The sequence below is a fragment of the Hydra vulgaris genome, chromosome 01, assembly GCF_038396675.1.
Source record: "Hydra vulgaris chromosome 01, alternate assembly HydraT2T_AEP".
NCBI classification, from domain to species: domain Eukaryota; kingdom Metazoa; phylum Cnidaria; class Hydrozoa; order Anthoathecata; family Hydridae; genus Hydra; species Hydra vulgaris.
In genome coordinates, this window is record NC_088920.1 from 68,505,278 (window position 1) to 68,522,343 (window position 17,066).

Genomic DNA, 17,066 nt, shown 5'->3' on the forward strand with positions numbered 1-17,066 from the left:
ACAGAGTTTTTTTTTATACTTATTCCCCTCCCCAAGGTTGAGAGGGCAACTACAGACGAGGAGGCTACTTAATTGTAGTTATAACCCTCTCTCAACTCTATAACTCCGAAACACGAACCTTGACAAACAAGGCCACTGTGCAGAGAAACAAGTTGAGTGTGGTACTACCAGAGACATGTTGGGGATTTAACTCCGAACCTCTCGCTTCATTACCACATATTATACATATTTTATATTTAACTCATATAACTTAGGTTATAAGACTGAGCAAAAATATAAAAAGTTGTTTAAACTTAACAACTTAGTAAGTATAGTAAAACAAGATAGTAAAAATAAATAAAACAAAAAAATTTTTAAATTTTGGAACACACCAGAGACATTAATATGAAAAAAATGTAATACATAATATAATATGCACACACACACACACATAACTTTGTATTGATTATCACAAGCAACTTTGTTAACTTTTTTGAAAAATGTAAAAATAGATTTAGGGGTGCCACCTTTAGTTTAAATTTTGCAACATGACCAAAACGCCAAAAAAAAAGGTTTTTTGAAGTATATCATGTTGGGTATCATAAGAAGCAAAATTATATAAAAATTTCAAATAGAAATATCATTTTATAAAAAATATCAGAAATAAATAATTTTAATAAAAAATCTTGTAAAAACACACTTTTTTATTTTCAGTTAGAAAAATGTCATTACCTATGCAGTAAAATTCAAAAGAGTTTTATAAAATGATAATTATTTTTACGCATTTAGGATCACATACATGTATATAAATATATATATATATATATATTTATATATATATATATATATATATATATATATTTATATATATATATATATATATATATATATATATATATAGATTATTATTTAGATAACCTGTCTGATGTCATACTAAAATAGCTGGGTCTTTAGTACATACGTTGACTGACTAAATAGGCAGAAGATGCAAGAGTGCTGCTACATCTGCTAATTTTTTTTAAAACATCTTCACTTCCAATGAGGCTGCAAGAAACCACTGCTAGAGCTGAAAGTTACTGGAAGAGAAAATATAAAGTTTATAAAGCAATATAACGATTAACAGGTGACTTAAAAGATTGTAAACTATATGAATAATGAAAACAAGATAAAGGGAGTGAATTCCAAAGAACTGATTTTTAAGGGGGAAAATTAGATGAATAAGAATTTTTAGAGCACTTAGGAACAGTCACAGTAAAAAGATAAGATGTGATTGAATGACAAGTAACTAAAGGATTAATTTTGGTAGATGGCACTAGAGACGCTTGCTCTTTAGACCAGCATCCATTATAGTATTTATAGAAAAGAGAAAGAGAAGCAACACTATGACAATGTGATAATGGCTGAAGGTTAGCTGCAAGAGCAGGTTTAACTATGTTTACAATGCATTTTTGCACCTTGTCTAAAAGAGAAAGAACATCATTCATATCTCTGCTTCAGATATGGCAACAGTATTCCATAGAAGGACAGATTTGAGATTTATAGATCAAGAATAGGATTCGATGTAAGAAAGTAGCAAGCACAATAGATGCAACCTTAGCAGATGCTTATAAATTTGATATATGGTTTCCAAGAAAGATCAGAAGTAAGAGTTAATCTTAGAAGACAGAGAGTAGATGTCTTTTCAAGTATATTACCATCCATAAACATAAGAAGATCTAGATTGTTGCCATAAAGATTAGCTGAAAAAAATTGTTTTTTATGAGTTTAAGTTTACCAGCCACTGAGAGCCCCATGCTGAAGCAGAAATGAGATCCTTTTCAAGCTCAAATGCCCCCTCAATATCAGAAAGTATTGGCTTTTAATCAACCCAAGAATAAATGGTAGTATCATCAGCGAACAATGTCAGCTTAGATGTGAGATGTTTTGGGAGATTATTAATGTAAATTAAAAAAAAGTAAAGAGCCAAGATTAAAACCTTGAGGAACCCCCGAAATTACAGGAGATGAAGAAAACTAGGACAACTTTTATACTACGATTGGTAAGGAAGGTTCAATAGTCTTAAAGATCCTACCAGATACACTGTAAGAAGAAAGCTTATGGAGAAGACTAGAATGTCAAACTTTACCAAAGGCTTTAGAAATGTTGAGAGCAATAGCTTTAACCTCTCCACATTTAATGTTAACAAATCAGCTGTAGAACAAGATGATTGAAATCCATATTGATGATCAAAAAGTAAGTTATTAGATTCAAGATTAGAGATTAAGTGTTTGTTAATTAAAGACTCAAAAACCTTGCATATGAAAGGAAGAAGACTAATGGAATTGTAGTTAGACAGATCAGATTGTTCTCCAGAATTTGTGAAAATAGGGATAACAAATGCCGCATTCAAGCAGGCTGGAAAACAAGACTCTGATTTGCATTTGTTAAATAGTTTTTAAAGTTTAAATGACAGCTCTGGAGAATGCTTCTGCAAGACTATGGTATGACAGGTATGCTGTCCAAACCATTAGCCACAGAAGAGTCTAGAAAACCAGGAAATCACATTAGATACAAAAGTTGGAGTGATATGAATGTCAAGCAATGGGTAAGCCTGTTTGTTGGCAATTTTAGGTAGAATATGATAGTAGAATCTAAAGATGAGATTGATGAAAAGTACCTATTAAACAACTCAGTTTTGTCTTTAGGTGAGGTAATAAAATCTGAACCATGTAAGTGAGTTAGAATACTAGATTAGCCCTTATTATAGACACTGTTAAAGATTCTCCAGAAGTCTCTAGAGCCTAATTTTTGAGATGAAATACAAGATTTTGTGACCTGAGAGGCTTTGGCATTCTGTTTAATCTAAGTTTTTATATATATATATATATATATATATATATATATATATATATATATATATATATATATATATATATATATAAACTTGAGTTGAGATAACATTCTATGGATATATCATCTATAACATTTAAAAAAAACCACCAAGAATAATGAAGGGAATGACTGCTGGCCCAGGCCAAACTCTCAGTTGATGTAGGCTATAAGATAGTTGATGTAAGTCCCCAGCAGCGGGCTATTTTAGTGTGACATCAGATATGTTATCTAAACACGCATTTAAAACTATGTATTATTATGATATTGTATTATTATGATGCTGGTTACAGGTTTGACAGCAAACTTGAATTTACTATACGCAACTATTCTATTAAATTCTAATAAATTATTTTTGTAAAAACTAAAATAAATTCAACAACTACAAATTAATTTGAAAAAATTTTTAATTCATAATTTAGTAAGATAAAGCTTAAGTTTTAAAAACAAATCATATCTGTAAATCCTTTGATTTTTTCATTTAGTGCTCGATAAAGTTTTGCAGTATAGTTACGATCTTGGATATATCCTAGATGATGATAAACAATAGATAATGTGTATAAAACATCTCGCTTTTTTGCAACTATGTTTGCTCTTGTAAAATAAGTCAAGCTTTTATCAAGCATAGAGACAATATCAAGTAACTGAGATTTACTTTCAATTACAGTACTGAAATGCTCGAGTAGTTTACACTGAGCTTGTAAAAATATAAAAGCTCCCTTTTGAAAACATGTTCCATTAGATAAAATCTGCAAACTCATTTGTTCTAGAGATACCTTGGCTTTTTTATACAGTTTCGTGGTAATATACCAATGAGCGAGACAGATTTGAGCATCAATTTTAAGTCCAGTCAGATAATATTTATCTGAAAATGTTATCAGCTGACATAACTTTGTAAGAGCGATTGATGAGCTTGATGCCATTAATAACTCAACCAATAACAAGTTAACTTTTCCTTTAAGTAATGGCAGTTTACTTTTCAAAGAAAACTTTGATAGCAAATCATTTATTTCTTCAAATGCTTTCATAAAGCTTCCATTTAGAATATTAACAACAGCTATCATGTATTGACTTTCAAAGCAATCAATAAAAGAAAGTTTTTTAATTATTTCTTTAATGGAATCCATTTTTCTTTCATAAATACACTGTTGAAAATCAATTTGCAATGTACAAAATTCGATTGTCTTTTGATTTCGATTATATAAAGTGATTTGAGTTGAGGCAAAATGTATAATGCATTTAGCTTCTGAGTAAAAGCCTTGTATAAAATGATGATTTGCTAATTGGCATAAAGATAAAACTAAATTTTCATCAGACTGACTATATATATTTGTTTTAGATAAGAGTAAAGAAAACTGACATAATGAAGATGCAACCAAATTAAACCCAAAAAAACATATAAATGCAGAAAGAGCCAATCCTGCAACATCCATCATTGAAGGCATTGTGCACAATATTTGAGAAACCTTTGATATTAAAATACTTGGAGAAATTTTACCTTCATAAACTTTTTCTTTATAACAATGTAATACACCTAACTTTTTTATAAGTTTAAGTTCAAACGCATCACCTTCATCTTTATTTTCAATAAAACAATCCTTAATATCAGAAAACTTTGATTTCCCAGGATTTGTTTCTTCTTCAACCACTTTTAACCAAAATAGCGCATGTTGCAAACATTTTTCATCATTAGTTTCTTGAGCCATTCTTACTGCTTCTTCCAATGAAATTAATGACTCATTGTAATTACCATGGTAACAATGCATAATTCCTAAGGTTAAAGCACAATAACGAAATCTTTTAAATTTCATTTGATGCTTTTCAATCTCGGAGTTTTCTTTTCTTTCATCTTCAAATACTTTGAAATCAAAATAAAGTTGAAGAAACTTAGTAGCACACTCAGTTTCTGATAATCTAAGGTAGTTCAGAAAATTAAGGAAATGTATATCAGATATATCTGGGTATATTTTTTGTATCTTAGTGCAACTATCTTTCAGTTTTTCAGGGGTAAGTGCTTTTATTTCATTACTTAACAAAAAATGTGTTTGCTGAGATATGAATCTTTCAACCTTATTTTTACTGATAAGAAAGCTGTCATCAAATGCTATCTTGTCATTATCAAAAAAATTACTTGAAAAATGTTTTAAAAAATCTGTATTTTCACTATCAGCATAACATGCTTTAGTATGCAACTGAGAGCTACTTTGATAACATATATCTCTATGTAACTTATCAATGCTCAAATAATTCTCTAGTGATTTGAAAAACAAACTAATTTTTTGAAAAGACATCTTTTTAAGAACTAAAATATTTTTGCGAAGAAATAAACCTAAAATGCTAGATCTCATAATTGAGTCAGTTGAAAATAAGTTCTCTAGTGATTTAACAGTTTCACATAAACAGTCGATATCTTGCAAGTCGTGCACCTCCTTAAGAAACATTGCTAATAAATCGCCATTCATAACTTTTCGAATTTCTTGTTGAAATTGAATCCATGATAACTGAGTGCTTCTTACAAGCTTGAGTGCTTGAAGTAGTAATTTCCTTTGATGTTCAGGAGATACTTCAGGACTTTCCCAGCTTTTTCCACTGGTTTGAGAAACAATTAATCGAATGTATATTGAACAAGGAATATGGTAAGGAAGAATTTCAAACATTTCAATCTGTCTTGCAATATATAAAAATATTAATTTTAAAAACTTTAAAACCGATAATTTAAACTCGGATTTTTTAAACTCGTCCTAAAGACAAAATAACCCGGAAAAAATAAAAATTAACCGAAATAACCTATGAATTAACTGTAATCATAGAAACAAGAAATATATATTCTCATGACTATGCTGTAATAAACTTAATCTATTCAAATAATTGACCGAGAAGACAATATTTGATATGATTGTTAATTAATTAACCCGAAATAAACCGAAATAACGTACGAATTAACTTAATTAAGCTTAAGGTATTGAAATAATTAATTGAAACTAACTCTACAAGTTGACTTATATCGATAAGAAATGAAGTAATGAAGGTATCTGCAACAGGGCTCGTCTACTCACGTTCAACTCAAGAAACCCAAAATTAAGGGCATGTCGCATATTAAAAAACAGTTGTTTAAAAAATGTTTTTCTGATCATTTATTAAGAAACGAACCCTGTTTGGTGTACTACTTATCTGCAATCGTTGGGTGTGCTGCTTATCTGCTACTTATCTCAATTTCTGATTATTTACAAGTCATAAAGTTATATAAAAATAAGTCAACCAGCTCATTTCTATTTATTTGCCAAGCAGTGTTATTTTCATAGTCATTATTTTTCATGGTCATTAATCGTTCGGCTTTTGGCCTTTTCCTTTGACCTGGTTTCTTATAACCCGTGCGCATAGTCACTTTAAGTTTAACGTCAGTAGATGTTACCATCTTGTTTAGTAGACCTACTTTGTCTGTCAGGTATGACTCCAGATTTTGTTTTATATGGTGGATACAAGACCTGACTGGATTCTGGAAAAGCAAATTTTATTGATAACATTGTAGCTTTTTCCTGATCAGTTCCATAAACAAAATTTTCAGTTTTACATGACACTTCCTTGAATTAATTCCGTATATGTGTGAAGAAATGAGCAAATGTACCGTCAAATGCATCACCATGCAGGAACAATGGCCTAAATGAAGATTGGATTCCATTAAAGATCTTAGCAGACTATAACCTGCATCCTAAATACTGTAATAGCGACATACACTTCTCCAAGATTAAAGATTCGATAAACCCCAATGATTGATGGACAACCACTTGAACACATAGCTTTCATTTGCTGTATTGTTTCATCTAAATAATTACATTTGGAATTTTATTTTTTATCTGCTTTAAACTCTTTACAAAGGGGTGATCATGAAGAATAAGAATCATGTTTTTCAACTTATTGTAATATTTTTTGTTGCGTATCTGTTTGGAATACCTTGGAGCATCGTTTCTTCATGGTTTAGAAGTAGATCCTGGTAGATCTCTCTAGGTTGTTGGACTTTTGGTTTGTTAGGCAACAGCATTCATGGCTGATTTGGATTTTTATACGTAAGTTGATTGCGCATTGTTGCTGTTTGCATATAGACATGGTCCAGGATGTTTTCCAATGTATTCAACAAAGCAGACAAATTCTGAATTTCGAAACGTGTCTTCTTTTATCCAACTGATGCGTCGTTTGAAATTACTGCTGGCTCTTAAGCATGTATATTGTCAATGAAACTGTATGACTTCAGATGGCAATGACTGTGGCTCTTAATTGATGTAAGTAAACTTTTTGTTACAGCTTTGAAATTTTTTCAGTCTTTTTTATGAAATTTTTTAAGTGACCTGTAGATAGACAAAAAGAAACTGTATGAGCTCCACTTGCTCCTGCCCATCTCCCACAGCCATCAACAAAGCAGCTTTGCAAACCATTTGGACGTCTGTGAATATTTTCTTTATTTTTTACAAGAAAATAGACATTTTATTTGGACCCTATGGAATGATTTTTGACATATGTTTTGAACGATTAACCAATATATTGATAATCTCAGCGGCTTCTGAAAAATTTAGACTTTGAAGATAGTTGTTGGAATTTTGCTGTTGCTGCCACTTTACTGTGGCACTATATTTTGGTCACTGACATATTCTGCTTGTTTTCATGAATATTCCTCTATGTCATCCTCTGATATATCTGTATCATTGAAGGCTAATGGTTTCATTGGTCAGTGATGTACTTCTTCAAAAGAAAAAAATATATTATGGATTTATCATTACACACTTATATCTTGTTTGTTTGTTTAATAGAATATATTGATTTTGAATTTTGGTTTACTTATATATGTTATTTGCAATAATTATTAGTTGTGTTCATTTAATCTACCTGATTCTGTTTGAAAGACTTTGATCCAAAGTTTTGAAGTGAATCTCACTTGCAGGTGGACACTAAGCAAGATTGACAATATGGTTATATACTTTTGTTTCTTCAATGGCACAAGTAAACAGTACTGTAATTTCAGGATGCAATACTTTTTTAACTCCTTATCCATAAACAACTACAGTTTAAAGATGTTCAAAATTGCAAAAACTGCTATCAGCAGGAAAAACAGAATAAATTAGCATTGCAAGAGCAGCAGTCAAAGCATAAGTATGCATTAGTTTACTTTATTCACCAATAGACGTGACAGAATGAAACAACACTGGATACGTGGGTGTTTTGATTCTGATGTCTGTGATTGTTCATACTTATTTTGGATGATAAATCATATCTATCTAAAAATTAATAGTTTACTTTATTCACCAATCATATCTATCTAAAAATTAATTAGTTTACTTTATTCACCAATAGACGTGACAGAATGAAACAACACTGGATACGTTTCCCTCCTATTGGTTTCTAATAAATAATAGTAGGAATCCATTGTGGATTCCTACTATTATTTATTAGAAACCAATAGGAGGGAAAGGATGACCAGGTAATGCAGTTTTTATTTTTTAAGTTACGGGGTCACAATATATGTTTTCAGCAATCAAAGTTCGATTAAAATTGGCTTGAAGTTGGCTTAGATTTCAATCTAAAATAATCCAGCATTAAAAATAAAGATTATTTATACAGTATACATGCGTTCTCTGTTTTATTGAATGAAAGTTTGAAATAATCAAAACAACATCTTTAATAGATTGAAATCTTTAATAAAATTTTAAGAGCTCTACTTTGCCTTGCTGGTGGTTGTCTCAATGATTAATTATTATTTATTAGACCAGTTTGAAAAACTGTTCTATTAAATAATAGTTATTAATATTAAAAAATATCTTTTCTTAATTTTTTTTTTTACTTTTCTTAATGAGAATTTTAAATTAACAGTTTTCAAAATCTTGATTTTAAATTGAGTTTGTTGAATTAAATGACAAAGCTGCTCAGTATCCAAGGGTTCTCGCAAGTTATTTTCAAAGCTAAAACTGATGAAGCTAAAACGATGATCCTCTGGTAAAAGGAAAAATCCTTGAAAGACTCCTTCAGTGGTATGGACGTAGGCAAGCTTGTTAGTACCCTTCTCGTGATTGCAATCGGGAAATGGAGGCAGGCGGCCTCTAGTGAATATTGACAGTCGTAACGTGGACGGACAAAAGAACAACCCCTTCGCGTCAAAGACACCCATAGTTTGAGCCAATAATTTAGTATCTGTCTACTTCAGTCCCCTTGCCTGCACCAAAAGGGGCATGGCACGTGTTGCTTACGCGGCATACTCGGCTATTCTTATACTATAGATAGTCAGGATTAAAAGGAAAGTGCGTCAAATTAAAACGGGATTGAGTTAAGTTGCATGGTACCATACTCATAAGGTTTACTACTCATCAGGTTCATTTTTATTTATTTATTACAATTCAAGATAACCTTTTTTTGATTTTTAACAGGCAATTTTTCCTTAAATTGTATAGTGGGTTTAATGAGAAAAGCTGTACTTGTTAAATATGAAATCCAACCCATTATAAATGACAAGCAGTTTTGTATTGCAGTATTAGGTCAATGGGTTCTTCAGGTGTATTTAAGTCGAGTATTTTTAGGTTTTGATTGTAATTAAAATGTTTAATTAACAATATTGCACGTTGTTGGCACATGTAATTTCTAAGTAATTTTGTCCACAATTCTAATAACATGATTTTGCGTAATGAACTCATGAGAAAAAAATGTTAATAGGTTTTTGTTTAAATCAGCAGCAGTTTTTCTGTTAATAGAATTAACTTAAATAAAAAATTACCGTCTTTTCTTTTTCATACAGTTAGTTATATCCATGATTAATAGGCTGTGTGCTGTTATTCATATAACTAATAAAACAACCAAAATTTTATTTATAAAAAAACAAATTTCCTCACATTTAATACAGCTAAGTGACACCACAAAACAAGAGAAAGTTCAACAGTATTTAACAAATAAGTTTTTTAGTTATCATGTTGGTCAACCATTAAAACTAATTTGACTCGACTCGAAAATTTTTTTGAAATTTATTTCTCATTCTCATTATATATAAGGAACTTTTAGTGAAAATTTCAGCTCTCCATGTCAACTCTAAGGTAAAAATTTATGCAATCCCTATGTAAAAAAAATTTCATAAATTTACAAATCAAGAAATTAGAATTTTTTTAAAATTAAAAAATTATTTTGCGATTTTGTAAAAAGCAATTAAATTTAATGTGCCCGAATAGTGTGGTGGTTTTGACTTTACAGCAACTAAAGAAAGCACCTGATTGTTTGATTTAAAGGAGCTGTAAATATACATAGTATTTCTTTTTTTATGTTAAAAGTACTTTTCCTTCAGCATCCAATCAAGGTGTTTGATAACTGCCTCATATCTCCACACAAACACTGAGATATAAGACACACTGTAATAATTAATTGAGCATGTATTCTACTATAAATGGTTTGTTAATTATTGTGTAATAGTAAATACTGTTTATTTTTAATTTATACTAACGTTTTAAGCAAAGCCTCTAATATTCTAGATTTTATCTTATTTGCTCATGACACAAATTTATTTTATTCTCATAGTGGTATAACAACATTATTTAAAACGGTCAACATTGAATTTCTAAAACTAACCGAATGTTTAAATATGAATAAACTTTCAATTAATTTAATTAAAACTAAGTATATTATTTTTATTCGCCACCATAAAAAAGATAAAATCTCTTTTGCACTTCTAAAACTTATTATTGGAGAATACAGCGTAAAAAGAAAATGTTCAATGAAATTTTTAGGTGTAATTCTAGATGAAAGCATAAATTGGAAAGACCACACAAACGTGATTGAAAATAAAATTTCTAAAAATATCAGATTATTCTATAAAGCAAAACCATACTTAGATCAATCATGTTTAAAATACATATATTCCTCATTTATTCATTTCTATCTTAATTACGCAAACACTGCTTGGTACAACGCTAATAAAACAAAGACAAAAAGCTATTTAGCAAACAAAAACATGCAATTAGATTATTATCAAATGCAAATCGCCTCTTACATACAAGACCATTGTTTAACAATCTAGAAATATTAAATTTGTACCAAATAAATATATATCATTTTCTAATTTTTGTGTATAAAACTAATAATACTATAATACCAAATATCTTCAAACCATTATTTAATAAAATTCAACAAAGTTCGTGACTAAATAATCAAGTAACAACTTTGTTCAACCCAAAACTATATACGAGTCTGCCAAGTTCTCAATAGCTATTAGAGGACCTAATGTAGTAAGATAATTAGTAATGATATTAAAACACTTACAACTCTTGAAACAAAAACAAAAACTATTACTTTTAAATAATAAACAAACAGAGAAATATTTCTAAACTAATTATAAAAATATTATATTTGAAAATTATCTACTAATGAATACTTTATTTATCTGGAAAGGTTTCAAGTCTTTGATTACATACATTAAAGTCAATTATATTATAAAAAGTAATTATAAAGATTTATAGCATTTATAGATTTTGATAACGATAATTTAAATTTATTCTTTTCCTTAAATGAGAGAGAAAAAAAAATTAGTCTTCATTTTGTTTTTATTATTTTTGGTAATAATTTTTTTTAATTTTTTTTTTTTGGGTAAATGTTTTTGATTATGAACTTATATATATATATATATATATATATATATATATATATATATATATATATATATATATATATATATATATATATATATATATATATATATATATATATATATGTATATATATATTAACTTTTATGTTTCTTTTTTCATGTTTTTTTTTTTGGTTTTTATTTTCTTGAATGATTTTTTAAAATTTTATTTTAATGAATAACTTTGAAATTTGAATATATATATCATTGTATGGCCGTAATTTAATCTTCATGTTGTAGTGATTGAATTGCTTCCTTAACTTTTATTAAAAATAGCTTTGAAAGACTCTATTAAACTATTTTGCACTTTTTTGCCATCTTTTTATATATTATATAACACGGAACTTGTAAATATTTGTATGGCTAAATAAATGAATTAAAAAAAAAAAAAAACTTTAACTGGTCTCAGTAAAATTAATTACTAATAGTATTAGTATAGTAAGAAAGTTGCTGATTTCCTCTGGAAAATTTACTTATTCATAAGCTTAGCATTAGGTTTAGAGGATATCTATTTTCTGCCGCACTGCCTTAATGGGAATATGGTCAAAATTTGGAAAATGATAACACAGAAAAATTTTATTAAAAAGCAAGTGAAAATAAGGATCATGAAAGAGAAAGTGCATACACAAAATAAAAAGCTGAGAACCCTGCAGGAAAAAAAAGATGTAGGTGGACGGACTAGAAAACAGAGAATTTAAAGTGTTCTTGTATACAACAATTCTATACCCCCTGTAAAAACTAGGAAGATTTCAGGGGAAGTACAAGCTAGTCTTCAGATGATTATGGATGAACACAACTCTTTTTATAAACCTGGTGGTATTAACCTCGAGGAACTAAAGATCTCAAGATCAACTTTGATCAGGAAAACACAGACTGTAGTAAAGTTAGAAGCCAAGTTTTCCGAAAGCATGGACAGGATAAAAGGCTTGGACCTAGTGATTCATTAAGGTTATAAGCCATTACAATAGTAAAAAAGGAATTTCTACTATTTACATATGTATTGCTACAAATTTTTTTTGTCTACAGCTGAGATAAAGAAGGATATCACCAAAACTCTTCTACGTCACTTGGTATCTATCTTCCAGTTCGTCTTTGTGTCTCTTGCTATCAGAAATCAGAATGGTGTTAAAAAAATACCCTTTACAAATTTCTTCTGTCTTTTGCGGTTCCTGATTAGAAAGGCATGGCCACTGAAAATCCTGGAATTTAAACACGTGTTCCAATGTCATCTCTTGATATTTTATTACTAAGTAGAGATTTTTTCTTTTCCTGGAAATCACTAGAAAAGAGCTTTTATTATGGAGGTGGTAAGGCATAGCGGTATTAGAGAATGAGAGAGTCCTTAAGCCGTCTTTCAAGTTAAATACTACATTAAGTTAATAGTAAGACCTTATTGGAAGAACACATGACGAGGAAAAACTTGAAGACACTCTTCAGCTACATTAATATACAATAATACGTCAGTAAAACTGTTTAGAGGATTTTTAGCACCACAGTATACCATTTAACCAGGACGTTTGCACTTTCTTTCTTACCATATATGGTGCATATATGACCAGAACCAGCTTCGAACTATCGAACTCTAGTTCTGAAGACAGATCTCCAACCACTACACGGCTGCTCAATCTTTGAATAAGATTATATTGCATTATGTAAAATTTATCAGTATTTAGCTTTATACCAAACCTTGGGTGAATAGTTAAAAATAAATAGCTACTATTTCTTCCCGTGTTTGATTTTACCATTAAATTGCTTTTTAATATAATACTGCTTGTTTACTCACATTTTATGGAAAAAACTAAAAAATTGTAAAAGGTCAAACTATAGTATCAGATCAGCAAAGTAAATAATGTAAAAAAATTTCAAAGCTTGTAAAATTACCACAATCGTGTGCAATTAAGACTTAGTAGATATAGAGACTTCAATGACGTTTTTCCCTCGAAGACAAAGCAGTAACCTAATGAAAGCATAGATAGATTGGTAAGACGTCCCAAGCTTTCATTATTTTAAATGATGAAAGCTTGGAAAACTTGAAAAAAAAGGGAAGAATTACCAAATAATACGAAAATGCTGTTTACATAACTGAAAGATCAAATAGGCGCGTTTTTCAACTTAATTTTAGACGTCTAGCTCAACGACCTGCAAAAAAAATATGATTTGAATAACGGAAAACGTAAGAAAAGGTTCGAGTTTTGCAAGAAACACAATTTAAATAGAGAAAGACTGAGCAAAAGTAATTTTTAGATGAAAGTCCAACAGTTTGGCACATGTTCCAACAGTTTGGCACATGTTCCAACTGTATGAAAAAGTAAAAAAGGCAAATGTATGTCCACAAATACACGGTGCCTACTGTAAAACGTCCGTTCAAATATTCTTGCTTATTTTTATCAAAACAAGCAAGAATATTTGAAAAACAATTTAACGTGCAAGAAAATTGCACTTTATTAGTTTTAATGTTTCACTTCATCAATTTTATCACATCACTTGTATCATAACAGTTAAATCTCTTCAACATCAGAGATTGTCATAACCAAATATTCTGACCCAATAAACACTTTTAGCAGTCTGGATTTCTTTGGAATCCGTGCTGCTGGTGTGGAAATCTTATCTTCTTTGACTAGGGAGTGCCAATAGTTAATTAAAGCACTGGATTTTTTAAATGCGTTTTTAATATCCAATACCTTTTTTTCTCTTTTCACTTTTTTGAAATCAATACATTTCTCTCTAATCTATATCTCCCTCATCGAATTGAAACTATTGCAACAAATAACTGAAATAACTGTTAAAATAACAGAGACTGTTGTGTCCTATTTCTTGTGTCCTATTTATAATTTTCAAAATCAATGCGAGTTATCTTAATCAATGAAAGCAGTTAGTAGAATATTTTTTATTATCAATAACAAGTTGAACCCGTATCGGTTTATTTTGTTGCCAATTTTTGTTATTCTCTTTGAAACAAACTTTAGAGCTTTTGTATAGATGCCACCTTTGCCAAAAATGCTTTATTTAATTAGATAAGTTATTATTTGCAGTTACTGGACCACCTTGGACTGCAGAAATATTCGACTGCATAAGTGAAATTTCAACTGAAAAAATGGGCTGCGGTCGGCTGGTGGCAAAGGTGATTGCAATCTATTACGTAACAAATAAAAATTCTTCTTAATCTTGCATAATAGGGTGGAGCGATTTTCATAGCAAAAAAAAAAGAGTTTAAAAACCAATATTACTGAGACACGAATCAATGTCTATTAATTATAAGATAAAAGTAAAAAAATATTTTTTGATTTTGATGAGATCTTGAGGGTCCTTTTTGGAATTTAAATTCTTGACAGGTCCTAATATTTTTGAATTTTTTTTTTCTAAACCACATCAACCTTGGACTCAAAAAAAGCAGAAAAAAATGCTTGTTTCATAAATAATAATTTTATTAAAAAAATTTTTTAGTAAAAAAAATACTTGCAAAAATATACCGTAAAACCCCCGTTTTGTTGAGGACGGGGGTTTTTAATGAAAAAACAACTCTACTTTTTTAATTTTAATTTTTTAATAAAAACAAATATTATTTTTAAAATCAGCATATTATTTTGCTTCTTTTATGTATCAAGTTGATATAGTTTAGAAAAAAAAATTTAAACAATATTAGGACCCATCAAAAATTTAGAATCCAAAGAGGAACCTCAAGAACTCATCTAAACTAAAAAAAAAAGAGTAAGGTTCTTTTTTCACCAAAAGATATTGATTTGGTGCTCAGGCAAATCAAATTTCAAAAATTTTCAAAATCGCTCCACCCTATTGCATAACCAATGAAACAATCGATGAAATAACAAACCATATAAACAATATCACCAAAATCTAAAAAAACTAAATTTCAGTTAATGTTTATTATTTTGTTTTAACAAAAGCCTTTTAGAAGGTATCGCACTAATGCACAACCATAGACTTTTTTTTAAACAACACAATTTAATGATTTAACAGGTCAGCATAAATCGGACTAGAGAGAAGTTTTAAACAGAGTTTATCAAGGTTCACATTTAAGGCAGGTTTGATGTTACTGTTTCCAGTAATAACAAGAAAAACAAATTTACTTTAATTTACTTCAAAAATCGTTTGTAAGTTGTTTTTTATTAAATTTATTGAAAATTTATAGTGAAATAAAAATGATCCATAAATGTTCGTTTACTGCACAAAAAAATATTTTATTCTGTAATGACAAAGTAATAACTACATAGGTAGGTACCAACAATATATAAATATTTTCTTTTACAAATATTTATATTCCAGTCAGATTTAAAATTGCGTAGTTATTATTTAAGATGTTGCACTGGAGCTATTACGTTCAGTTCTTTTTTATTTCCAACATTTTAAGCTTATTTTTGACTAGTATAAGTCTGATTCAGACTCAAGACAAAAATTTTTCTGTTGCAAGTTTTTTTTTTTTAATATTTTTTAATAAAATCCGAGCAGCTGTGGTGCAGTGGTAGCGCACTTACCTCAGAAACAAAGGATCCGTAGTTCAAACCTCACTTCTGTTCTAGTTTTGCAACATGGGTTAGGAAGGAGGCGTGAACTCCCAATTAAATGCTCATCCGTGGTGCTCCGTAATATGACCGTAAGGATTTCTTGGGGCACCTAAATAAAATTATAAAAAAAAAAAAAATTCCGAGCTCTGCTTGATGAGCAAAATGATTAATCGAGAGAAGCTTTGGAAATAAAATTTGTATTGTTTAACTATCTCTTTTTTTTTTTGAAGACTAATTGATGTGTGATGACAAACTTTCATCAATAAAAAATTTTATCATGTCAATCTGTGTAAAACTAAGTTTGTAATCTATTCCAGCGAGCACAGACGTCCGTAAGACGTTTATACGACATCTTATAGACTTCAAAAATCCAAAGAGTCCAAACAAATGTTCTGTGCCCACTGGATTTGAATATATATATATATATTTTGAATACACTTGGCAATAAAATTTTGTGCGTTTAATTTGAGCTATAAATAAGGTAATTTTAAGTCTTGGTCTTGATAATTGATAAACTGCTTCAATAATAAATAGCTTTTTTTTTTACTTCTAAAACAATAGACACCAATATGTATATACTAACCAACTCTACCAAATATAACCACTGCACTTTTAATACCCACAACTTCTAAAATTAGTTTGGACCAATTATATGGTGTGTTCAAAAGTTCGTCTTTTCCAACAAAATTGGAAACTTGAACTAAAATAAGCACCCTAGAAATTGATCGCAGATCTAGCGAGGGATAAATTTTAATATCAATTTGATGGCCATCTTTTCTTAATTTCTAGTATACTTTTTTATATGCAAAGTAGGTTTAAAATACGGAATAAAAAATCTTATAAAATAAGATTAGTTATCATAAAACACAGACGATCTCTAAAAATTTTACTTAATAAGCCAAATGGTTGTGGTTAAAACAGATGGCTTTAAACATAATCTAATAATAGCATTAGATAAAAAATTACTTCAAGTTATTTACAGCCTAATTTAGGCAAGTTATTTAAGACAGATTTGTTAAAACTAATAATTATTTAAGATGGCGATTAACTCGT

General features: G+C 29.3%; 1 protein-coding gene across 1 annotated transcript; it reads right to left on the bottom strand.

Annotated features, from left to right (window-relative positions):
* Positions 1 to 3,159: 3,159 nt before the first annotated feature.
* LOC101235736 (anaphase-promoting complex subunit 5) lies at positions 3,160 to 5,614 on the bottom strand. Its single transcript, XM_065789024.1, has one exon. It carries the CDS (start codon positions 5,502 to 5,504, stop codon positions 3,288 to 3,290), a length of 2,217 nt encoding a protein of 738 aa, XP_065645096.1. The 5' UTR covers positions 5,505 to 5,614; the 3' UTR covers positions 3,160 to 3,287.
* Between the last annotated feature and the right edge of the window lie 11,452 nt (positions 5,615 to 17,066).

Bases quoted from the DNA above. Each gene is read 5' to 3' on its own strand.
- LOC101235736 (XM_065789024.1), bottom strand. From the start codon at position 5,504: ATGTTTGAAATTCTTCCTTACCATATTCCTTGTTCAATATACATTCGA.